The sequence below is a fragment of the Carettochelys insculpta genome, chromosome 6 (assembly GCF_033958435.1).
Source record: "Carettochelys insculpta isolate YL-2023 chromosome 6, ASM3395843v1, whole genome shotgun sequence".
Lineage (NCBI taxonomy): Eukaryota > Metazoa > Chordata > Testudines > Carettochelyidae > Carettochelys > Carettochelys insculpta.
In genome coordinates, this window is record NC_134142.1 from 114,367,660 (window position 1) to 114,394,240 (window position 26,581).

The following is a 26,581-nucleotide window of genomic DNA, read 5'->3' on the forward strand; positions in this document are numbered from 1 at the left end:
CCAGGGCTCCAGGCCACTACAGTAGCAGCAGTGGTGCAGTCTGGGCTGTGCTGAGGACTGGCCTCTCCTGCCCCCCACAAAGGTTGCCCAGGTTCTGGTGAACTCTATTGCCAGCCATGCACAACACCCTTGTCCTGCCCCTTCCCCAAGGTCCCACCTCACTCGCTCCATCCCTTGCTTACTCTCCCCCACCCTCACTCACTTTTGCTGGGTTGGGGCAGAGGGTGGGGTGCAGGAGAGGGTGTGGGGCAGGGGCTCTGGGAGGGAGTTTGGGTACAGGAAGCATCTGCGCTAGGCCAGCAAGTTAGGGGGGTTAGCAATAGGTAGGGTGACCACATTGCCCTATGACAAATACGGGGATGGGGGTGGGGCTGCTGTCCCTTGTCAGGGCTCCTAGGCGATGGAGGCTGCTGCTCCAGGGTGAGGTACAAGGGATGGGGGCTCTGCAGCCTCCAATGGGGAGGCACCAGGGATGCGGGGAGTGGAGGAAGGGGGCTCCAGACCCCCTGGTGGGGAACGTTCCAAAGCCTCCCAGCAGGGGCAGGACCAGGGAATGAAGCAGGACCTTCCTCCCTGTGTAGTTTGGCGGATTTACTGCCATTGCGTCCTCATGGGTCTTTGGCTCCACTGATGATAACCAAAAGGCTGCCTGTGTGAGTGTTCAATGATATGGGCCCAATCATCGCAGCAGACCCCACAAGGTTCCCCAAAGACCACAGACCAGATAAGGATTGAAGGCACCCGGCCAAGGTTTATTGCCAAGCAAGGTACAAATAACAGTCGTCAAGTATAGCATACTGTACCAATACACTGCACAGATAGATGTACCTGCAGCAATGGACTGACGCAGTCAGTGAGAATTCCACTGTCCCCCAGGTCAGACAAAAATGGTCCCCAAGACACCATGTTATATACAGGTACAAACAAAGCACACCACACTGCTGCTGGAACAGGTTATCACCCTCTGACACTACTTCAATACCACCCATCACCCTGTACCTCATGGTTTGATTAGATCATCTCTGATCCATCATGCTGTCATTTTAGACCCTTTCCTGAACCTACATCTTTATCTGCAAGGAGTCGGTACCCGGGTCTTTTTAATGAGCTGGTGGTACCTTGTGATTTCAACTTCTACCAATGATCGTTCCGCACCTAGACCAATTACCAATTAGTGTTCTGTACTCTCAGCCCTGTCTGTGCCAACTTCTGCTAGCAGGGACCTGTCTCTTGCTCACAGCTTAGCTTTGCTTTGAGCCATGTTTCATCCACAGTTGGTAGGCCTTGAGCCTCAAACCAGGCCTGTGCTGCATGGGCTTAGGACTTCCACCTTACTACACCCTGAGGCATGGGAGGCCAGGGAACAAGGCAGCCAACCTGTGGAGTGGCTCCCTGGCAGCAGGAACTGCCTCCCCTAAGTGTAGGTCACCAGGCAGTGAGGCAGCTGCCCTGTTGTTGCAGTGGTGACTGCCACTGTGAGATGCTGGGGATGGGGTGGCTGCCCCACAGAGGAGCTCCCCTGCAACAGGAGCTGCTGCCACAGGGTGCAGAGCTCTAGGGAACAGGGCAGCCACACAGTGGAGGAGCTCCCTGGCAGGAGAGGCTGCCACCGCAAGACACAGGGTCCCAGGGAACAGGAAACCCACAAAATATGGGAAAATTTGCCTATTTTCTTTTAAAAGTTGGGATGCCTGTGAGACAACTTAAATAAGGGACTGTCCCAGTAAAATGGGATGGATGGTCAATGTAGCAGTAGGGGGGCGTGGAGTGCATGGCTGGCAGGGGTGGAGCAGGAGGAGGCTCAGAGCTGAGGCAGGGGGTTGTTGTGCAGGACTGTGTGAGGGTGAGAACTGTGGGCTCTAGTTAGGCAGTGTTTACCTCAGGCAGCTCCTAGTCATTGGTGCAGAAGAGACAATGCCCTGCTTGCCCTGGCCCATGTGCTGCCCTTTCCTGCAGGCATCATCCCTGCAGATCCCATTGGTCAAAGTTCCCGGCCACTGGGGTCTGCAGAGCCAGGGCTGGAAATGGGGGCAGTGTGCACAGACCCCTCTAGACCCACCCCTAAGGCTGCAGGGATAAGAGTTGCTTCATGGGACAGCATGGAGCCAGGGTAGGCAGGGAGCCTGCCTTAGTCTTCCTATGCCACCAGACGTTTAGTGGCTAAGATGTCCTGGTTTGGCTTCAGAAGTTTCTGGGAGATAGAGCTGAATTCCAGGACACTCCTGGAAATAAACAGGCTGTGGGTATCATTGGCAAGTGATGTCAATGCCTTCCCAAACTGCCTCACCTGGCCCCAAGGATGCTCCACCAGAGTCCTTCAGGCTCCCTCCCCTTCCCTGATGTTGTGGTGCCAGAGGCTGGTGCAGGCAGGCTGGGGGCCATGCACCTGTCTTCCTGGTGCTGGGGATGGCAGCTCAGCTGTGGGAGGGGCATTGCTGTTCAGAGGTGCGAGCAGCAGGGCTCCAGCCTCACCAGGCCAAGCCTACTGGAGGGATCTCTAGAGCTTCAGCGTTGGGGTAGGCTGCTGCAGTACCATGCCACTTGCTGGCTCTCCAGGGCTGGGGAAGGATGTGGCTGTGCAGCCAACCACTCTCTGAAGCTCTAGGGCAGGCTGCCTGCCACTTTCCAGAGTTCCAAGGCCAGGGAAGGCTGGGACCATGCTATCCCAGGCTGGGAGCTCTATCTTTGGGCAGGGGGCAAGGGCCAGCAGCAACATTGTTGGGAGACTGAGCAGGGGCCAGCAGAGACCAAGGTGTGGCAGGGAATTGGGGTCTGGGAAGCCTGGAAGGGGCAGAGCTATAAGGTGCTTGTTTCCCCAAGGCATGGGATCACCCATTGCCCATACTCCCAGAATCTCTGGAGAAACTGGGATGGGACGGCTGGCAAACCTAGCTGCAGTGTATTGATTGTTTTCTAATTTGCACAGTGCAACATACTTTATGGAAAGTGCGGTTTCAGGGTAAGAGCTGCACAGATGGATGGGAATCAGGATTCTGAAGCTGCATGCCAGAGTCTACTCATTGTGTAACTTTAACTAAGGAACTCTTTGGGACTTATTCCATAAAAATAAACCTGGTTTAGTACAACTTACTTCACAAGGGTGTTGTGAAGCTTACTTAACTCTTGTAAAGCACTCCTGAGATTCTCGAGTGCAAGATTCCATGTAAGTGCAAATTGCTAAGGTTTCTGAAAGGACATGATTTTCTGGAGCATATTTGAGGTTTAAAACAAACAGATTTCTGAAGAGTTTACAGGCCAGCATTTACATACGCACTCATGCACAAAACTGCATCCCAAAGCAACAAACCACAAAGATGATGTAGTTAACCCTTCAAACCTTCAAAAATTGTCCCTAATCTAGCCCAGTATCCTGCAGACCCACCTATAGCAATTCTGTGCCCCCAGAAAAGCCACAGCAGCATCTGGGGTGCAAGACCCCCATTCCCTGGAGAAGCACCAAGCACTACCCTCCTCCCTGCCAGTGGAGTCCTAGGCCAGCCCAGTCCCATTCCCTATCTGATGGGAGCAGCCTTAGATCAGCTGCACGTGCCTGCCTTCCCTTCTCCCAGACCCAACCTGCCCACTCTGGGGAAAGCCACAGCAGTGTCTCTTGATTGAAAGACCATTTTGAATAGCCCTCTGCAAGTTCAGGACATGTCAAAATTGTCTTTCAATTAAGACACACTTTTCAGCAGAACTAGAGCAGCAGTGACTGGGTCCCCAGACCCTTTTAAATTTCCAGGCCCCTGGGCAATGTCCCCCCTCCCCATCTGCAGGCCTGGTATCCTGGCTTCCAACAGTCATCAAAGCCATGTGTCCCAAAGAGAATGAACAGAACAGGTTGTCCTCAAGTGATCCATCCTGTTGCCCATTCTCAGCTTGTGCTAAACAGAGGTTAAAGACACCGTCCAATTTGCCCATGGGTGGCCAAACTGGCTCACAGTCACATGCAGCTTGCAGACCCCACCCCCCCACAACCACTTACTAGACTGCTGGCTTCTGCCCCGGGGTGAGGGCAGTCTTGGGGTTTAAGCCCCACAAGGTGCACCTGACAGAGCTCAGGCTTCATCAGGAGCAGGTTGAAGCAAGTTGCAAACCCTGTCTCCCAACAGGTGTGCCCTGACTCTCCAACATCTGAAGACTTTCATATGTGGCTGGGAGGACCAGTCAGTTCAGCCACCCCCGTTATTTGGGGAAACACACCAACTTCTTTGGTCACACTGAAACCCTGAAAACATACCACCCCCCTTCACCACGTCACCTGTGCTCGCCAATAGAATCATACCATGCACAATTATACATACAAAAGTCTCCTGACCACTCAGCTGCATCACCAATATGCTTAGCTGTGGGAGCAGTATCAGGTGTGCTCCCAGAGCTTTTACAAACCACTCCATAGACCATAGTCATAAAAATAGATCAGAGACCTGAAAATCCCCTCATCAAATGGTGGTGTTTTAGCATTACATTAGAAGATTACTGTGTTAGGTATTATCACCGTTGTACAAATTCTTCATATCCTTCCCCACACATCATCTGCAGCAGGTCCCCCTCATGTGGACTGGAGGAGTGAGCAAACTTTTTATGTCAGGTCCCATTTTTTGTCCCTGCAATTAGCAGGGGCCCCCCGAACCCATCTAATGCAATTTAAACTGACAGAAATTTCCGTAATGTTTATATGGAAAAAAGTCCTTTTGGTACACAGACATGAAGAGAATGAACTACAACTAGGACACACTGGAGAAAATGGCCAAAGACAGACAGAAGTGGAGGACCTTCGTTGCTGCCCGACACCAGCAGGTGTAACAGGCTTTAAACTAACTAACAAACTAATAAAGAAAATATGTAAGTAGAATGTAGAACTTTATTAATTGATATACAAATGTGAATACACATATAAAAACAGCCTTGGGGGTAACCATGTTAATCTGTAGCTTCAGGAAAAAAAGCAAGCAGTCCTGAGGCAGCTTAAAGACTAACATTTATTAGGTAATGAGTTTCTTGGGTTAGACGCACTTCATCAGATTGTTATTTTTGCTTCAAATCTGAAGAGGTGGGTTTTCTCCACAAAAGCTCTTTACCTACTAAATTGAGATTGATCTGAAGAAGTGGCTGTCCCTCACAAATGCTCATCACCGAATATATCATTTTGTTAGTCTTTAAAGTGCTATATTTCTGCTGTTTTGTTTTGTTGGAGTACAGCCTAACATGGCTGCCTCCACCTAGTTACTACCTACTTATTTTAAGGAGCTACAGGACTGCTTTTTTCTTGGTGGGGTGATACATAAAAACAGTAACATAGTTCATAGACCCAGAGAATACTAGAACTGGAAGGGCCCTCCAGAGGCCATTGAGTCCAGCCCCCTGCCCCAATAGCAGGACCAAGTACTGTCTAAACCATCCCTGATGGACATCTATCTAACCTGTTCTTAAATATCTCCAGCAATGGAGATTCCACAGCCTCCCTAGGCAATTTATTCCACTGTTTGACCACCCTGACAGTTAGGAACTTTTTCCTAATGTCCAACCTAGACCTCCCTTGCTGCAGTTTAAGTCCATTGCCTCTTGTTCTATCCTCAGAGACCAAAAAGAACAAGTTTTCTCCCTTCTCCTTATGACACCTCTTCAGATACCTGAAAACTGCTACCATGTCACCCTTCAATCTTCTCTTTTCCAAACTAAACAAGCCCAGTTCTTTCAGCCTTTCTTCACAAGTCACATTCTCTCGACCTTTAATCATTTTTGTCCCTCTTTTCCAGACCCTCTCTAATTTCTCCACCTCTTTCTTGAACTGCAGTGCCCAGAACCGGGCACAATACTCTAGCTGAGGCCTAACCAGCACAGAGTAAAGCGCAAGAATGACTTCTCGTGTCTTGTTCACAACACACCTGATAATGCGTCCCAGAATCATGTTTGCTTTTTTTTGCAACAGCATCACACTGTTGACTCATATTTAGCTTGTGGTCCACTATAACCCCTAGATCCCTTTCTGCTGTAGTCATTCCTAGACAGTCTCTCCTCATTCCCTATGTGTGAAGCACTTTGCATTTGTCCTTATTAAACTTCATTCTGTTTACCTCAGACCATTTCTCCAATTTATCCAGATCATTTTGAATTATGATCCTATCTTCCAAAGTTCAATACTTTAATTAAATGGATGAGCTCATGCTGCACTCCGCTCCCCGCCCCCCACGACTGGAGAACTACTACAACGCGTGTAACGACCTGTGTCTGGCGCGCAATGCCAGTCAGCTGCAGTTCCACACCGGATCGCGTCTCCGTGCAGAGTACTACACAGTGCCCAGTAAGCAACTTTAAAAACTGCCCAGGACGCACCCTGGGGGAAGGGGCACTGCGTAAACCAGCGGCGCTCCCATGCCCTGTACGATGCCTTCCCCGCCTCCTCTCCAGAGAGCAGGTGGCGGAAGAGGCTGCACGTTACTTGCTCCCGAGCGCTCACTACCCCCGGAGCACAGGCGCGCCCGACCGTGCGGAGTGCAGCTCAGGACAAACGCTTCGCGAGGGACACCGCTGCAGGAGGGACCCCTAGCGGCGCGCAGCAGGGCAGCTCCAGCTGGCCCGCGCGCCACCCGGGGCTTGTCCCGCTGCTGCGCTTGCTACGTGCACATTGACACTGTCCTCATGGCAAAACCCAAACGGACCATACCACTGCGCTCGCCTTACAAGGGGGGTGTTGTAGGGACCGGTGTAACCACCGCAGTAGTGGATGCCGTCCTTTCCCAGTACTGGACATTCTCCTGGAAGCCAGCCCCAGTGCCTGGGACCGTCCATGGCGAGGGGCTGGGAGTCGGATGGGGACAACGGCGATGTGAGAGACGGTTCAACAGGTACAAATGGTTCCGCCCTAAACTACGGACGTGCAGAACCGAACGCGCCCGCACCCCGCACTGTAACTGGCAGAGGAGGGCTGTCCTCACCCGCTGTGCAGAGAGGTCGCCCGCTGATTGGAAGGCGCGACGTGGGGCGGGGCCCATGGCTACCGGGCGCACTCCCCATTGGCGGGCGGCGGGGGCGGCGCGTCACAATGAGTGATTTGCATGAAGCTGGAGTCGGGTAGAGAGGAGGGAAAAGGCAGGTTGCAGGGCGGTGTCATGGGGAGGGCTTGGGAGAGCGAGGGCGATAAGTAGCAGGCGGCTGCCGCTGGCTCTGCGGGACGGGGACACGAACCGCCGGCGCCTGCGGAGCGGAGGTGAATGCTGAGTAACTTGGGGATGCAGCCCGGAGGGTGAGTAGAGGCGCTGGCTTCCCTCCCGCCCTGCGAAGCGCTTCCCTGCCGACCCCAGCGCCCCCCTCCTGCGGGGTCATCCCGAGGCTGCTCTGCCCTGCCCGAGCCGGGGCTCGTCCCTGCGTTGTACCCCGGCCCCGAACGCAGGGCCAGCGCGTGCAGAGGACGCCCCCCCCCCCACCCCGGGTGACTCTCCAAACGCCGGCAGGGCCAGCGCGGCCGGGGGATGCGCTCTGCGGGGGCAACGTTACCGTCGAGGCTCTTGGAAACCTCAGGTCAAGCCCCACGCGCCCGTCTCCTCGCCGCTGAAATCGGCGGCACGTTGCCCTCCCTCTTCCCGCCGCCCCCAGAACCTATCCATACTGCCCCGCTTGGCTTTCAAACGGGGGAGAAAAAAAGTTAAGGATCCTCTAGGGCAACCTGGCCGCAGGGTCCCTGCGAGCGGCTGGTGCTCTCAGAGCTTTAAAAATGCCCCGGGCAGGAAAGTGCCCGGCTCGCGCGAGGGAGAGCCTTCCGTGCGTTTTGCTACGGTACCTGCTGCCGGCCAGGGTGCCGCTGGAGCCTGCCATCGGCCCCTCTTGACAAGAGGCTGCTGGGCCGGCTGGACCCGTGGGCTTGATGCAATAGGAACTGACATCCGTTTTAAAACATCCTTGGAGTCTAAGCTCTTTGGGGGCAGGCAGGGACCATGGCTTGAAATGTGTTTGGAACATAGCCGACGCTGGAGGTCCTGAGGGGCACTGGAGCTTTGAGCTGACGTTACACGTGAAACAGCTGGAGAAGGGAACCTGTTCAAAATTAATCTGACGGGGAACTGTGAGCTGTTGCTGACACTCAAAGAAAGTTCGACAAACCGCTCCGCCTATTGCAACTTGTGAGGGACCCAAGCACTGCGAGGCAGCCTTCTAAGGACTGAGTAGATGGCATGTCCCATGCCTAGGATGGGGAAGGTCATCAATAGAGTACCCAGGTCTCAAAGCATTATGGTAGCTTGTCTCTTTCTGGCTGTTGATCTGATTTGTTGCTTGTGTGTTTCAGGTCAATATGGTGTAGTGGGGGGTTGTTGCTGACTTCCTGGAAGCATGCACCTGCCTGCCTTGGGTTAATCCTCCAGAAGCAGGTGAGCCACTGACTAACGCACATTGTGCTGTTAAAAACTCCACTGTGCGTGTGACAGCGGCTAACCTGCTTTTCGGACATCACTGTATGTATTTCATCACCCTGCTAGCTGAAGAGGCAATGCTGGATTCTGGGGATGGCCCATAGCTTCTGTCAAGATGGCAGGAGAGAGATGTTTGCATACCAGCAGCAGCCCCTGACAAATTCATGGACCTGAATTATTGTGAATTTTTTTAATTTACTTATTTTTCCCCTTAAGACTCAAGCTGAGAGGGTGTCTTAAAAAAGTTCATAAATTATACTGTTTAATGAGCTTCCCTTAATATGCATATCTTTTAAACACTGTCTACAGTTTTCTTTAAAAAAATTTAGCAACTTCTCAGTGACAGAGCATTGAAAAACTTACTGTTTCTAGGCCATTCTGCAACAAGGACACATTGAAGTGTATACTAAATACATCATGACATGAGCTAGGGCTGTTGTGACGGGGAGCAGCTATAAAGTCTTCCTGGGAAGACTACAAATGCAATAGCATATTTGAAAAGGAATCCTCCCTTCCCTTCAACCATCCTTTCGCAAAAGCTGGTGATTTGGCTTTTTGTCTAAATCACAGTAGTGTGTAGAAACTTTTCAGCCAGCCAGTGACATCTTGGTACCTAGTCAATGACTAATTGAGCCTCTGCTGCCAAGGGTGTGTTAACAGAGTAAACTATGCCTGGTATTGCCCTAGTGAGTCACTTTAAAGACTCTTTAATCTGTTTAAAAGTAAAGCATAAACCAGTTTAACCTCTCAGTTCTCTTCTTGCTGGCTGTTTCTTAAATGACGGCTCTGGTCTTTCCCAAGCAAGTTTTCTCTCCTGACTTGATCCTGTGATGAACCACAAAGTCACACAAGTGACTCAATTAATTTCTCTAGCAATAGACTGTGATGTCACAAATGCAGAATTAGAACTTCATTGCTTGCATCAAGGGGAAAGCAAAACTGGGATAAAAGGGAAGTTTCAGATATTTGTGGTTGCATTAAACAGCAACAGTGAAAGGATAGAGGAAGTGACCAAGCAAATTGCTTTCTGTATAAAGTTCTTTCAGTTTTACTCCATCCTGGAAGCTCAGAGTTTGCTCTGAGGGAGTGGTATGGGGCTAATCTACCTTGAGATGACTTTATGAATACAAGCCAGCAACCAGATACTGTCTTCTGATAGCTATTTAGTGGTCTCTGCAATTATTTGATGCTTTCTAGCTCATTCTAACCAGAGCACATATATTCACCTCATAAAGGAAACATCTTCTAGTGAACAAAAAGGCTCAGGTTTATTTGCACATAGTTAATAACTGTAAGTTAGTTACAAGAAAGTTTGAAGCCAGATCTTCCTCATGCAGGCTACAAATCTGGTAAAGCAAAGTGATTTAAAAGAGAAAATGTAAGTCCCTACCTTCCTGAGTAGTATACTTTGACTAAGCATTTTCCCTTTGTATCCTGAAGAGGGTATGTTTGCTCTCCTGAGAGGAAGTCAGCCTCTTCTGTCCTCTGATCAGGGTAACTAAGTCCAGCTGGCTGGGTCAGGAACACAGCTGTGTCCTCTTAGCCCAAATAACCCAGAAGGGAATAGAGCAGCTTTGGCAGCTGCAAGTGACTTCATCTATGCAATAGCTGCCTGGCTCTCTTGGAATGTTAAAATAGGGTCATGGTGCTTGTGGCTCCCCTTCTCCCAAATACACCTTCCAGAATCTGCAGTGGCTCATAGCCACCCCTGCCCCAGAGTTGGCTTGCTCAGTAAAGAGGCCAAGAACTGACCAGGCAAAAAAGGATTAACTACCTTCGCCCAGGGCAGGAAAGAGGCCAGTCAGTGGAAACGGGAGAGCCGCAGACTTGTATTGTAGATAGCTGGGAGGTAACAATTCTGTGCACAAAGAGGATGTCAGTTTGAGGCCATCTGCTCTGATCACTATTTATATTTCCCAGCACCAGTCAGTGGCTTAACTACACAAGCTGGGCACACCTGTGCACCAGTTGGGACACTTGAAAAACACTAGTGTAGAAAAAACCTTGTGCTTCTGCCTCTCTCACTGTGACTGATGCTTCAAACTATCACAAAACTTTTTAGTAGGGAAGGCTCCACTTTGTGGCTCTGTAGTTGAAACTTACAGCTACACAGTGGGATTCTGCCTAACTTCATGTATGTACTTAGTCCATGGTTTTCCAAACTGGGGGATGTGCCCCCCCGGGGGAGGCATGAAGAAAATTCCAGGGGGGAGCATAAGGTGACCCCACCTCTCCCATCATTCCCCCAACCTGAAGAAGGATCCTGCCTTTGCTTCTGGCTCTCAGCCACTGCCATTTTACGTGGGTGACCTGGCACAGCTGCTATGAAACTCAGGCAGTTGGCAAAGACCCACGTGGAGCTGGCTGCCTTCTGCAAAGGAGAGAGTGTGGGCTGGGGAGGAGTAGGAGGAGGGTGGGGTTAGATGGTGGACTGTGGGTGTCTGGCTTTGTGGGAGGGCAGGGGATGGGCTCGGGTGGGCAGCTCACAGGGCTTGCATGGCTTGGCTGGCTGGCCAGCTTGTGGAACACACAGGACTCGGGCAGCTGGCCCCAGCAGCATCGAGCTTGGGCTGGTGGGTAGATGGCTGGCCCCAGCAGCATGGGGCTCAGATGGCTCGGGATGGTGGCTGGCCCTGGCAGCATGGGGCTTGGGTGGGCAGCTCAAGCAGATGGGGTGGGTGACTGGTGGGTATGTGGCTGGTCCCAGCAGTGGAGGGCTCCAGTGGGCAGGTGGACATCTGGCTGCAACAGTTGGAGGGTGAGCAGGTGGCTGGCTCCAGTGGCATGGGGTTCAGGCAACCACAAAGGGCCAAAAAAAATTTGTGCTTATTTTTAAATAACATTTTTATATCAAGCTTTTGTGTTTTAATTCAAATTACAAATTGAATTTTTTTGTAAAGGAGGGGTTGGATGATAAAAAAGAGGTTGAGGGGCTGTTAGGGTTTCTCAAAAATCAAAAGGGGGGCATTACGCCAAAAAGTTTGGGAATCACTGACTTAGTCTGTAACATGCATTCTTCTGAAAATGAGCCCCTTGGACTGGGCATTAGGAGGATTGATTTATAGTGTCAGAATGTGGGCTCCTTAGGCTGCTATTTGTTGGTTGAAACTGTTTTTGCAGACCTGTTCATTTCAAACTCCTCATGGTTGATTGTGGTATTCTGCTTGTGATCAAGTGTGAAAATACCATATTTGAGAATCATTGTTTTCGCCAAATATACAATATTTTTGGAACGCTCTACTATTTGTATAACATGCTGTACACAAACTTCTACCCCCCTTGTATTTCCCCATTCAGAGGTGTGTGTGTGAGAATTGTGCTTTTGTGGCAGGACTCAAGTGATGGGATAAGGCTAGCCTGTTGTCACCTGAAGTTCTCAATAAATACTACAATATAATTGTATACATTCATTATTGCATTCATGGCTCTCGGATGATGAACACCTAAGCAGATTCAAGTGCAAGGCATGAAAGGCTGCACCAAATAACTGAACATGTAAATCCCTTCCTTTCAGTATCTCTACTACAGAATATTAAAGCCTCTGGGTTCTTTGCCTCACATTCACAGCCTCAGCGGCAGCGGACTCAAATAGACAAGTGAAGTGTACAAGCTGTCCTGAAGAAGTGTGGTGTCTGCAGAGGAGTGTCTCTCAGCACTAAAACTAGCTGCAGTGTTGTTCACCTTATTGTCCTCTTTCCAATAGCTGTGAGAAGAACCTTTCTGGTCTGAAGCATGAAACCCCTTTGTGGGTAAGTTAGTGTCACAGTGATAGGCACAATTACTTCTGCTGAGAAAATACATACCCAGTTAAATGGTGTGTGTGTGCGTGCCATTTGCATGGGGCGGTGGGGTTTATATAGGATATTAAAAAGTAGCAACTGTTAAGAAACAGATTCCGTGATCTAGTATTCACATTTACAAGCAGGAGTGTTCAGAGCTAAATTAAAGCAAGGGCTTAAAAGCTCTTGGTGAAAACTGGTGCAACGTGATGTACAGCCAGAGACATGCCTAGTAGTGGAGGATGCAAAAATGAAGCCTGTTAAGCAGACAGAGCCTTGAGAAATTCTAAATATATTTATTTTGCTTCAGTAACAGAGAGATAGCCATGCTAGTCGATATACTTTCAAAACAAAAAAGCAGTCTAGTAGCACTTTAAAGACTAGCAAAATAACTTATTAGGTGATGAGCTTTCATTGGACAGACCCCCCACTTCTTCAGATCATAGCCATACGAGAACAGACCCCTGTTGTCTTCTGGAATGGCTATGTGTATGGCTATGATCTGAAGAAGTGGGGGGTCTGTCCCACGAAAGCTCATCACCTAATAAATTATTTTGCTAGTCTTTAAAGTGCTACTGGACTGCTTTGCTTTTTTTTTTATTTTATTTTATTTTATTTTGCTTTGACTTTCAAAGCCTTGCAAAGGAGGCAGGTAGACTTGTAATTCGACCCAGTGTGGGGAAATGCAAGCACCTTCTTCTGTTGGTAACACAGGCCACTTGCAAATGACAGGGTGTGTATTTATTGGGTGTGTTTAAATCTGAATCTCAGTGAGGAGGGAAGCTAGTATGGTCAGAATAAAAGAGCAAAAGAAATTGCTAAAAGGGAGTCTGTGTTACTTTTACATCTTAAAAAATCATTTGGTAGGAGACTTCATTGGGAGAGAAACTTGCTCATCCATAAACCACTAAGAAAATCTCCTGGACTCTTCCAGTGCACAGCGAGAACCACTGTAAAAAAAATCATCAAGATAAAATCTATTTTGTCCCTGTTTACCATGGTAGGGGATTATCTACTTTCATCATAAAGAGGAAAATTATGACTGTGTGCTTTATCTCCCTTAACTTTTTCATTAATCAAGGGATCTTCAGTCTATGGCTAAAACAAGTAACTCATTTTATGGCTTCAACACCCAGGAGCAATAAATGAAGCATTTTAAGATCTCTTGAAGATGCTGGGCGGGGGGGGCCAGCAGGTGCATTTGTGTCTAGTTTCTTACATTTCGCATTATATAACATTCTGGATCCTGAAGACATGCACTCTATTCTGTAGAAGCTACTTGCAAGAATTAAGTGTGTGAATGAGCACAGTCAGATCAGGGGCTGGGAGCGAAACTGTACCAGCATAACTGCAGTTTGCACAATACAGTCATAGAAAATGTGCGTGTTTTGTTGCTGTTTCATGTAATAGTAACTGGAAAGCCTAGAGAATTGCTTATAAGCTCATTATCAATCTCTTAAGTGCTTGAGGGTAACAAGCACAATGCCTGGCATAAGAACCTGTTGTGCATTTGGCAATTTACAGTCCCTTATCTTACATGCCCACCAACATAGCACAAGTTACCAATCTTAAGTTTATTTGGGGGAAGAATTGACAGCTGCTCAAACATTATGGTCTGTTACTCTAAAAACATACCCCTTGTACACTAGCATTGTGGGGAGGAGGGAAGGAGTAAAGGGATGTAACTACTATTCCCTCACTGTGTTCTTCACAATCTCTTACATCTGTGTTTTCTTTCTCTAGTCACTCTTTTCATCCTCTGATCTACAATTTTAAACCTGTTTTCCCCACACTGGTACATGGAGAGTTGCTTAAACACAACTGGCTGCCTCTAGTGGTGATATCACTTATTTCCAGTGTAATGCATGGCGTGCCGGTTCACTGACCTTTGAAGAAAAATCATGTTCTTGACATACGATGACTACAGTTCTGCTTGTGGCTGTGATTATTTTCACCCAGAAGCTTTCCAGTCTGATGTAGTCTGTAGGTGCGTTGTGGGAATCTTATTCATCCAGGTCACTGAGGGGATGCTAGATTAGGTGGAACCTTAGCTATATTCAAACTGGCCATCAGAATGCTCTGATTTTAGCTCATTAAAAAGGTCAAATGCCTCCACTGTGGTGAACAGAATAAATCCAATATAGTACAGCCCATGACTGTGTCTGCCTGTCTGAATACACCACTTGCTTTCTAAAGCAAGTCCTGGAAGTCTGAATTTTAGTTCTTTTGCAGTAGTAGCGGAAGGCATTTGTAACTGACATTAGTATAGCTAGGAGTCAGTCAGTGGAGTGAAACCATCCATTGGTAAATGTCTGCTACGGGTACTATTTGCATCAGCTGGTGGGGTCGTTTTGGCTTTTAAGAAAGGCGGTGACAGTATGTGTGTTCCAGAGAGAAAGCTGTAGCTGTGATGTTTATATACAAGATACAGTTGGGGGGGAGTGGGGCTTGCAATGCCACCAGTTAGACCACATGGATCCCAGAGCACAGCAGCTTGCTCCATCGCCAGCCAAGGAATGCAGTGATTAGACTCAGCCAGAGCGCATCACTTGAGTGATCACACAGCAGCTAGGCTGGGAATTCCCATCCATTTCTCTGCAGCCAGGAAGATTAGTGGATGCACCCTGGGGTCTTAGTGCTGCAGCTCAATGGGCAGAAGCCTGGGTTCTGTTAGGGATGCAGAGCTCTTCCCTCCCCCATGGGATTAGAGATGGCAGAGCCCTGAGTTACATGCGGGGAGGAAACAGCTGAGGGATATGACTTTTAAATGCAGGGTGGAGTATGTGGTTGTGGGTTCTGGGGAGTTCCCACCAGTAATGACAGCAAAAGTGACCTAGTGTATGAGAACAAAAAAGCAGTCATGTAGCACTTCAAAGACCTAACAAAATAATTCATTAGGTGATGAGCTTTCTTGGGACAGACCCATTTCAGAAGAATCTGAAGAAGTGGGTCTGTCCCACGAAAGCTCATTACCTAATAAATTGTTTTTTTAGTCTTTAAAGTGCTACATGACTGGTTTTTTGTTTTGACAGAATACGGACTAACACAGCTATCGGTCACTAGTGTATAAAGTATCAGGGGGATAGCGGAGTTAGTCTGTATCTTCAAAAATGAGTTCTGAGGCACCTTATAGGCTAACATCTTGGATCATGAGCTTTTGTAGGCAAAGAAGTGAGGTTTTTGCACATGAAAGCTTATGCTCCAAAATATGTTAGCCTATTTAAGGTAGCACAGGACTGCTAGCATATAAAACAACTGAAGCAAAGAGGAGTCTTTGCTGACTATGCTTCATTCATCATCATTCTCTGTCCCCCTCTAGTACAAGCCAATAGGCAGTTTTTGTTGCAACAGCCCTTTCTAGTAAAACTTGGTCTGTGGGATGTATTGGGAAGCAATTTCATAGTCTGTGGGAGCTGGTGCAGAAACAACTTGTCAGCGAGCGATAGGTCAGAGGAAGCATGAGGATGCATAGTATGCCATGTCCAGGGTGGGTAAATGCTGTTCAGAATTCAAATTGTTATGCGGGGGAGCAACCACTGTGTACCTCTTGCTTCCATTGATCAAGATGGCTGTTGATCTTATGAACTTTCTCCATCCAAAATTTTTATACAGGGTAAAATGGATTTATTTGGCATTTGGTCCCTTTTGGGGTTGGTTTCCTGGGTGCAGTCAGCAGTTTATAGCAGAGCCCTCCCTGAGCTGAATTGGTTCAGCATTTGTCTTGCTCTGCAGGGGGAAGTTACCCCAATTCTGTGCCCTTGCTGGGGGAGACTGGCAGGACAGGGTGGTGGGCAGCCCCCAAGAGCAGGATGAGGGGCAGGGAAAAGCTTGATCACCACATGGAGGGACAACCCCATGGGCATTTGTGACTCAACCCATCACACTCCCCCTTTTGGGATAGTCCTTGGCACCTACCAGTGTGGTGCATGAGCTTGTTAAAGTCCCTTCCTTCCTCTGACTTCAAGGCCTGGGCTAGGCTGTCTCTAAGATGGACATGGCCTGACTGCCAGAAATAGTGGGAAAGAGAACTGTTTGCAGTACGAGGATAGGGTGAGCCCACATCACAGTTTGCCTTGGCTGAGGGCCCCCACAGCTTGAGGGAGATGCTACCTTTCCTCCCACATGTGAAGCTAATAAAACTACAGGTGCTGTCATCTTCCTTCTCTTCACCTATTTCTCCTACATGCAGCCCTGGGAACCCCAGACTGATTTCAATATTGCTGCCGCTTCTCATTCCACTGATCGTGCTCATCCTTATGAGGCCTGTGGCTGAGAGCAAGAAATGCCCCTCCTACCCTGCTCTACCACCCCTGTTCCCTCTAATTTTTCCATCCATGTACAGAATAAATTTTTCTAGGTGCACTGAGGCATGTGCAGCACCAATAGAAAGGCACAGTGTCAGCTCTCATCAGCTGGGCAACATCTGACTCTCTCCTTTGTGGCTGGCCTAGTGCTCAGGGAATGCTGCAGTACCCCCCTGGAAAGCAGGAGCATTACCCCCTTAGCATACCAGGAATGAGACTTTGGGCTCCTGCCTCCTGTGTATGGCTAAGTAGGGAACGGTGGTGCTGTCCTTGGTAAACAACCCAGGGGAAGGGGGCATCATCACTTCTATCCTAACTAACTAGATTCAAGCCAAGCTTGGGGATGCCTAATACAACATGCCCAGGGAAACCAGCTTTTTTTCCCACTTCTTAAGTGCAGGGCTTTCTCTGTCCCTCCACCTCTGCGACCCTTAGACTTGAAATAGCTACCATCCCCCTGAAACGATTACCATGACCCCATCACTCTTCTTACAGACAGCTTGTTTTTATTTGTCCATGCCAAGAGGGAATTCTGCTTTTAGTTACCATGTTAAGTTTGAAGGAGAAGGTGGGCCACCTGTTGCCACTTCCCAGCCCTCTAGAAGCTGTCAGCCTGCACCGAGAGCTGTTCTCTCCTTTACCCTGCCAGCCAGCTGTGGGGGCACCATCTCTGTCAGGAACCGCTTGCTTTACCGGGGTGGAAGAGATGCTATTCTGCTACTGCCTTTCTGGCTTGAATGAAGGCTGGAAGGGTTGGCTCTTCTGTAAAGGGAGGACAGAGAGAACTGACTTTACCTTGGCCTGCTAGGGCCAAGATTACTCCTGACCCCCTGCCCTTAAGTAGCACAAGGCATCATTGCCTGCTTTGTGTTACCAGTCAACTGCCAGCAAAGAGTTTATGTGCGGAGACCAGCAAACTCATGTCAGTGTGGCTGATGGTAGATTTGGTCATGTGCAACCAGTGATGCCATGCTAGTGTCCTAACCTGCAGCTGTTTGGCTCTTGAGTTTATTAAAATCCTTGTTTCCCTGCTCTATAAATACAGCTGTGGTGATCAGTTGTTCACTTGCTTTGCACATTATTAAAGAAGTGGTCCTGGGTGCTCAGCCCTGATCTATTACCAGACCTAATCTCTTTCACTGAAGAGATTAATCCTAATACAAAAGAGCAATGGGTGCAAGAGAGGCTCAGTCAGGGGCCCTGGAAAGAGAAGCCTAGAGACCCCCTCACTCACATAAGGTGATCTAACTGGTCCTCAGCCGAGGTGCATGTAACCCTGGGGGGATGTAGAACTCTTCCACAGGGTACAGTCACTCTGTGGGTCTTGACCTTTGTTAGAATGAGAAACTGTTACCTATAGGCAATTTCTTCCAACCAGCCAGTTATGATTGTTTAAACATGTTGCAAGGGTAGAAAAAAGTTGTAGGTAGTGGGGGGGTACTTACATTTTTTTAAAGGGGTACTTTAAGAAAAAATTGAGAAACACTGATCTAGCTAATCAATTTAACTTAAACATTTCAATGGAGCATAACTATATCGCACCTGAATGCCTCACACCTGACAAATCCATTAATGCTTCCTATCACTACACTGGGAGGGGAGCAGTAATTTCCCCAGCTGGAAAACAGACACACCCATCTGCTTGCCCATGGTCAAGTACAGCTGGCAAAGCAAGGAGCAGATCCCAGCTCAGCAGATGCCCAGTGCAAGCACTTCAGCCACACAAACAGCCTTCCTTGCTTCCTCAATCCCCAAGCCACACAGGGCACTTCACTTAAAACACAGTTTTAAATCTTGTCACATAAGCTCTTTCCTTCTTGCTGCTCTGTCGTGGTCTAGAAAAGCCTCATCTACACTGTGGCACAGTTTCTCCCAGGGCATACAATTTTAATTAGGAACAATCAGGCTGCCTTGAAATGGGAATTGCAAGCAGCAAAAGTCAAATCATCAATAAAATAGTCAATGTATTATTGACACAGCCTCTGAGCGTGGAAGAGCCAAAAGGCAGAGTGGGGTGGCTAGTTAGTCAAAGAGCTCTGGGTGCTGTTTAGTCTTGCTTAGGTTAAACACATCAAGCACTAACTAGAAGCAAATGCTCCCTGCAAAAAGCACATGCAGGGACTGCTGGTGGGGCTCTGGGTTTTGGCGCAGTGCTCCTGTTATTACAGCAATGGAGACAATAGCAGTCAAAACCAGCTACAGCGAGCTGCATAGAGGACATGCTTCAGGGCAGATTCTGGCACTTTCCTGTTGGTATTAGAACAGGGCAAGGGTGTGTGTGTGCAGGCCGGAGAGTGAAGACTACATGGATTACTCCTTCAGTCTAAGCATTGATCTCAGCACCAGGGACACATGAGAGTTGTGAGACTAGAGAATTCAGCCTGGCAAGAACAAAGCTCAGAAACCTTTGCCTTGAGTTGTGCACATCTGCCTACCTCACTAAGCAGTACCTGGCCTGGGGTGTGTCTCTCCAGGAGGGGTTACAGCAGTTCTAGCTACGAAGGGTCAGGCTGAACTGCTCCATCCTCTGTTTCACACACACAGAACAAGTCAGCCTGAGCTGCAGAGGAGGCGTGGATTGGCCAGTGGCTGCACAGTTCTGAACGGTGGGGGTGTTGGTTGTGACAGCCGCTAGCAAGGCTGGATTCTGTCTTCAGCAGCTCAGAGTTTGGATCTCCACTACACATCTCAGCGCCAGCTGATGTTCAGGTTGGGCTCTGGGAAGCCCTCATGATGGTAGAGAAAATACTGAAAGCAGCTCCTGTAAAACACAGAATTGTAATGACATGATTAAGAGAAATCACAGTTCCCTCTTGCATTGCAAGACTAGCTGGTCCGCCTCAGGTTTTATGACAGTCCTAGGGTGTATTCAGAGACATGACAGTAATCTCCCATGCAGTCCCAAAGCTATGTTCTTCAGGGCTCTCTCATGATCACGGGCACAGCCTTTCCCAAATCCTGCTTGCTGTACTGTAGCTAGAGAAGGTACAGTTCAGAGCCAGCAAACCACTACTCCCCATTGAACCTATTCACAGTGCTTTAGGAGAGAGTTGCTGTCCGCACAGCCTCAAAGGAAGGAAGAAAGTAGACCTGAATCCAAACTAAATGTCTTCTTGAGTTACACGGTGGCAGAGGCGAGCACAGTCATGCCTTTCTACTCTTATCCAAACTAGAAACTTTGATACTTATCTAACTGGGGAGATGCCAGTCAATTTGCAAAGTGCCACGGTCATCAGAAGCCTCCAGGGATGTTAGCACAGTCTTGAGGGAACACTGGTGGGCATGGTTCCGTCTGACCTGGCCTTACTCCTGTCCTTGTATGGGCAGATGACATTGTAAGATACAAAGAGTCATTCATCAAAAGGCTTTTATTACCTTATTAAACTCAACTGCCTTTGCAGCTGCTGGACCATGCTTTATACAAGACCCCCTAAACAGCACTGCAGGCATCTAACACTCTGTAGCTGGTTCCAATGAAACATCACTTCATCAGACTGCCTCTCTCACCTCGATGCAAGCACTTACTTTTGAGGACAATAGCAAGGCTCTCACAGCATGCCCTACTGCAGCAGTTTGCTTTCCAAGAACATCTGTCATCGTGGCTGATTATTCAGGGAGGGGCAAGGTTCACTTCTGTCTCACTCTGCTGGCTACAGCCCTTTCCACAAATTGTGGTCTGTAAATTTCCTTGGTTTACGCAGCTATCCTGTTCCTGGACTGAGTCACCTGACCTCTTCGTTCACAGGGATTTTAGGCAAAATTTCCTGGAACAACTCGCTCTGAAAACAGTACTGGTGTGAGCAGAAGCTGGGCACAAGCAGAGCAGCACTTTCCTAGGGGGGAGAGCCAGCTTTTTTTAAACCAGTGGTAATGTGCATTCGGAAGTAAAAGGGCCAAACCCTGCCCTTACAGATGGCATCTGTGCAAAACCTTCCACAAAAGTCAATGGGAGTTACATGTACTTAATGGAGGACGTGACCTGATAGCCACAATGCAGAAACTCAGCGGCTACACACACAAACCGAAAGGAGTCACTGCTATACAATAAACTTAGCCTGGGTGCTTTGAACACAGAACCTGCTTAATAAGCATGTCAAACCTGGATTGAAGGGGTGGACAGCAGAGTTCATGGGCAGAGATGACAGCTCCACCCTTAGCAGCTCAGCTCCCCATTTACTTTGTCACATTTGCTCAGTTTACTGACTAATGCAATTTTGCTACTAATTACTGTCTGCCTGCAGTCACTGCAAACAAAGCAGAACATGCCTGCCTTTGAGACCCCAACAAGCATGTAGTGAAGCAGCTGCATTAAGGAATGGCACGGGATCTGCAGAAAGCTTAACTCTAGATATGGAACAAATGGATGTGGTACAGAAACGTCCCCAGGCAGTAGGAAGGAACACACAGGATGGAAATTAAGACCACCTAGGTTCTAATTCCTTAGACACATCCCAAAACATCTGTGCCTCAGGTGTTCCCACCTGCAATACTTACCTTTCCCAGGAGTAGCAGGGGGAGTCTTCTAAATTAAGCACTTTTATAGCCTTGAAAGGGGAATTTGCTAACGGGCTAAACTTTATCAATGGGTGTGGGGCTGGACTACGCTGAACGCGAGAAAGGGGCTATTCCTGAACCCCAGCACAATTTTTCAAACAGAATCAGGACTGAAGAGCACAGACCTCCACTGGCAGTCCTGGAGACCTGTGTTTTGGGAGAGTGCCCTTCACCTTCCCAGGGTAAAGAACTGGAAAACCAGTTACTGACCTTTTGTAACTGCTGTTCTTCTTCGAGTGATTGCCCTTGTCTGGTCCATGTTGGGTGTGCTCAAGGACATGTCCAGTTGCCGGAAGCTTTTTGCACTAGCCAGTAGCCATAAGGTCAGTGTGGCAACCCCTGGAGCGGTGCCGATATGTCAGCCAATATATGCACTGCCTGATACACCCACCCACCCACTCAGTTCCTTCTTGCCTCACTGCCAGACTGGAGCTCTTGCTTTCTCTGCTCAGTTCTTTAGCTAGTAGCCTATAGAGGTGTAAATAGTTTTAGTACTTGACAGTCGTAGTGTTTTAACTAATAGCTGAGGCAGGGATTTCCGTGCCCCTCAGCGCTGGGAAATGCCTGCCTCTCCAGGCTTTAAGACTTGTTCAAAATGTGGCAAACGTACACCCAAAAGACCCCCATTCAGCCGGTTTGATTTGCTTGGGGGAAGGACACTTACAAATTGGACAGCGATCATGCAAGGCCTTTAAGCCCAGAACTTTGAGAGACAGGGCCCAACGCCTTAAAGTCCTCTTCATAGAAGCGGCTCTTAAGCCTCGAGAGTCTCCAGCAGGAGAGGTAAGTGGAGCCTCTTCAGTGCAAAGTGCACTGGCACTGTCAACGACGGTGCCGCCTAAGGGCTCCCGGCACCGGGAGCAGGTGCTGGCACTGTTGCCTTCTCAGCGCCATAGGAGTCTATCTGTGGCGCCGATGAAGGAGGCGGCACGAGAGGCATCACTCACCGAAGTCATAAGTAAGGTGGCCTCAAGTCCGAGGCACCGGTGCACACTGCCGAAGGGCAGGAGGCCCATCCGTTGAAGCAGGTGCGGAGCGGGAGCCCACAGGCGCTGGACTTACCCTTGACGCCAGAGGCGTTTCAAGTGGCACAAGGACTTCTGCAGATGACGGGGCCGGGTCTCTCTGTCTATGGAGGCCAGGTGCCTTAGCACTGAAACAGAGTGATCAGGGCTCATGGATGTGACACCGGGCCAACTCCTGCACTCACATCAATGCTGACACTATTCAGTCCCAAGCACTCCGGTGCCGACCCAGCAGACTTTGGGCCAGTTTCAGGTGCCCTCTACTCTGGCACCGGTGCTGTCCTCGGCACACATGACATTGGCACCGACTCCGATGGCCCCACCATGGTCATTGCTTCTGAGGCGGCGTCAGTCGGACTCCTTTTTACTCGAGCTCCAGGCGGAGCGGGAGCTCAAGAAGGCTGCACCATAGCCGTTGCAGGCACTGTAGTCATCACTCAGACGATATGGGTTGGCTGCTGGCTTCACAGGCGACGTGGCAGTGGCCCTTCTGGACCCCATGGGCATTTCACGAGGCACAGGGCCAGGCCGTTGGAGTGCCTGTAACGCTGCTGGGGTCCCCACTGATCCCACACTCACAGTCTGTGTCACTGGGTGCCCCACCACCGGAACAGACAGGAAGCAGCAGTTATCATGGAGCCACTTGCATCTACTTCGTCGGCATCAATCTCGTCACCGTCGTCAGTGCCATCACAGTGGGACTGGACCCCTTCAGTGCCCGTGCCATCCGTAATTGTACCTACGGTGCTGATGGGGCAGGCACTGGCACCAACTCAGCTGCAGGCAGCAGTAACGGTGCCACCTGTGGCAGGGTTTTCTGGCCAGCCAGTGCCTATGCCAGCTCCGTCTATGGTGCCCCCAGTTTGCCCACAATTCCCCTGGGTGGCCCAAGTGCCTGAACAGGTCACTGCTGCCCTTTTCCTCCAAAGGGAGGTGCAAGGGCTATGATCTTCTTCCTCCCCGGATGAGACAGTGGTGGGCTCATCAGCCTTACCTATATTGGAAGATGGCAGGGCATTTCAACAACTCCTTAGGAGAGTGGCCCAAAACTTGGGGGTGCAAGTGTATGGGTATAGGGCTTCAGGTAGAAAACAGGGAAGAAGCTTTGTGACCTAACTGGAACTGTGACACCACTTTAGGGAAGAAGGCTGGGTGAGGTCTGAGCTGTACCTTGTCTCTGTGAAAGATCATATATAGGGGCTCAGCTCTGAGGGCCTGCAGCTCCAAGATCCTTCTATCGAAAATGATAGACATGAGGAAGGCCACCTTACAAGAGAGGTAGAGGAGTGAGCACGTAACTAAAGGCTCGAAGACTGGGTGCATCAAACTGAACTGGACCAAGTTGAGGTTCCAAGCAGCGAGAGAGTGTCTGAGCTGAGATGAATCTTCCTAGGCCTAGAAGGAAACATGCTACAAGCTGAACCTCTCTAATCCAGAGCACTCATCCAGCAAACTCCATAATCTAACATGATATTAGTTAGCTGGACAACAATTTATCATTGGTTTGGCCAAGTTTCTCTGGTCCCATAAAGCTTGTTTTCAGCCACCAGTCCTGCCTCTCCATGTTCTGTGCTGTTATTTAGCTCTAATTTACCCCAAGTGTCTTCTAAAAGACCAGTAAGCATGGAAGTGTTGGTAATGTGCTACACAGTTTTGACCTCCTGTGGTCAAGCAAATTCGTCCAGCTCCGGTCAGGTCCCAAGGGTGTCGGATTAGAGGGGTTCAACCTATACCAAGGGGTTTACAAACCCTGAGTGAGCACCCTCTCCAGGGTGAAACTGCTAATCTGTGGCATCCAACCAGTTCTGAAGCCAATTAGCCACATTATTCTGAAAATATATTTATTGTTCAGGCCAACTAGCAACATTCAACTGGCCAAATAGCCACACGTGGCTAGTGTGTTTAACACCATGGCACTGGGATGGACTCCAAGGGCTAGGATAGGCTGGATTTGCAGAGTGAGCAAGCAACGTTCCAACGCTGCCATGGACAGAAGGAAGGAACTGAGCGAGGGACAGGTCAGCAATCCCAGCACAGGTGCCCAGAGCAGAACACAAGCCAATTTTTATTGGCACGCAAGGCGAGAGCTCAGCCCCACCCCTCCTCCACATTGAGCCTGTGGATTAAAAGACCAGCTAATGCTACCAACCACTGCCTAAGGAGTAACACTCTGCATCTTTACCTGCCAATGAAGCGGTTGTAAGTAGGACTGTTAGTGACTTTAAAAAGCGTCACCGGCACTCTGAGCTTTCGCAGAGGTCAAAAGGTCACATTTCAGTACTCCACCTCAGAAAGGGTGCTGACCCCGATATTCAGCAATGTATGCTGGTACCACGCCAGGGGCTCCCTGGCTGACCATACAGAGGCTGCTGGGGAAGCTTTTAATGTCCACACACACGCAGCAAGTGCACCTAAACTGGAATTGGTGTGAACAAGCACTGGAAGAAGCAGCTCTGGCTCCACAGCTGTAAGGCAGAATACCCGAGGAGTTCCCCTCCCATGGCCATTGCCACCCTCAGGCTAAAGGGAGCTTGTTTCCTGCGGTACAGCAGAGGCCGGGTGAGAATGACTGCTGCAGTCAGGTGGAGCCTGGGATTTATTAGCTAACACTGACCACAGTTAGTCAGGCTGCCTTTGTGGAGGAAGTGAAGTGTGATCACAAGCAGCAAATTGCTCAAGACCTAGGCTGTCCAGGGCTCTTTTTCCCATACAAGGCTGCTTGGGTACCTGCCTGGCGGCTAGCAGCTGACATCTGGATCTAAGCCATAGCTGCCTGAAGCCATCCTCTCCTGGGAGGAGTACTATGCTACTTGGCCAGTGCTGCCTGGGAGGATGGCAGGTAGTAGGACACCATCTCTTGGAAGCACAAGCATGGCAGGAATTTAACTGTCAGACACCTAATGCCCTGAGGCAGGGGATTCGGTAGGGAAAGGAAGCTGCATGATGGAGAATTTAATGTTTCAATTGGAAAATCCAGTGAAGAGGTCTAGGGTCCTTGCACACAAGCCAACCCCACAACAAGACAGCACCAAGTCCTCGCTGCCCCCAGCAACCAGTTTCTTAATGACCTCTTCAAGATTTTCCCCAGCAATGGTCTAACAGCAGGGTCAGCAACCCCCAGCACATGTGCAGCAGCATGTGAGGCAGGAACTTCGCCCCACCCTTCCACCCCATGCAGGGGGGAGCTTGCTCAAAGCCATGCCACCTGTGGATTAACAAAAGAACAGCTAATGCTGCCAACCACCACCTAAAAGGTGAAGCTCTGCGTATTTATTAATGAAGCTGTTCTAAGTAAGACTTAGTGACTTCAGATGTATCGCTCGCACTCAGCCTGTATGGGGTCAAAAGGTCAAAACTCAGCATTCTCCCTTGGAAAGGTTGCTGACCCCTGGTCTAGTGTCAGTTCAGTTCTGCCTGTGGGAGCACTGGTATTTCCATTTCATTCTCCAGAGCCCCACTAGAAAGAACACTTGTCCCTAGCCTACATTAAAACTCCTCCCCTGTACTAGATCCACTGCTAAACCAGCCATGGGAGAAGATCTGAAAATGGTCCATGGAGACTCAGCCCTGGAGGATTTGCTCCAGGTGGCGTTAGCCCAGCCACATGCCTTTCCACCACCCTGACCTGTCTTCGGGAGTAAAAATTTGTTTTCATGCTGAAGGCCTTTTATACCTTGGTTACACTCATTGGCCAGAGGTGGAGGAGCTCAGATTAGGTGAGCACAGTGGTCCTTTGCACAGAGTGATAGTATTTAAGAACAGTAACTACAGCAAGCAGCCAACTCTTGTCACTGGACCCATTTATGTCCACAAGGCAAAGCGGGAGGTGCCAAAGCTTTGTTACTAGAAAGCTTTTCTGCTTGTACTAATTCAAGAAACTGTCCCTGGTGAGAACAAGTACTTCTTCCCTGTCCCTTCCGGAGGCAACCGTTTCCTGTGAAAACAGGATGTTGTCTGGGGTCAGAAGCCAGCTCCAACACAGCAGTGAGTATGACACAGCTCTTGAGGAAGGGAAACCAAAGTTCAAGTGACCCCAAATTAGCAGGCTGCCCAAATATAGATTTTGGGATTTTAAAAATTTCCAGGAAAAAAATCTGGAAAAGACATTTAATGACAAGTTTCCCTTATTTCTTCATCTCCCTTGGATAAGTAACCTTTATTTCTTTGCTTATGTCTATTTTGTAAAATAGATAATCAGATACTAAACATTTTAAAACAGAGCTATTTTTTAATCTCACTGCAATCAGTTCCAGACCCTGCTAAAGGTGGCAATGAGATTTCACCCCCCCCAACAATACTGAGAACAAAGGGACTTGGGCAAGGAGTTAAGACAAAACTGGGATTTAAAAGCTGTTCTAGCAGCACATGTGTACAAACAGGTTTCCTAGTCACTACAACAAACTCCATTCACATGCAGAATCAGTTCTGGTCTTGGGTCCAGAGCTCCTACACCCATCTCTGTCCAAACCATCCTCTCCCCTTCTCCCTCCGCCCACTCAAGTGTAGCACAA

At 49.1% G+C, this 26,581-nt stretch overlaps 1 protein-coding gene across 7 annotated transcripts in view; it reads right to left on the minus strand.

Annotated features, from left to right (window-relative positions):
* Positions 1 to 19,165: 19,165 nt before the first annotated feature.
* RASSF7 (Ras association domain family member 7) overlaps positions 19,166 to 26,581 on the minus strand; it is a 141,085-nt gene continuing 133,669 nt past the window's right edge. For 6 of the 7 annotated variants that reach the window (XM_074997889.1, XM_074997888.1, XM_074997890.1 and 3 more), the window contains one exon: positions 19,166 to 19,252. In XM_074997889.1, coding sequence (XP_074853990.1) covers positions 19,197 to 19,252 — 56 coding nt within the window. In that variant the 3' untranslated portion in view covers positions 19,166 to 19,196. The remainder of the gene's footprint in view (positions 19,253 to 26,581) is intronic. The other variant, XM_074997899.1, reaches the window with a different exon arrangement.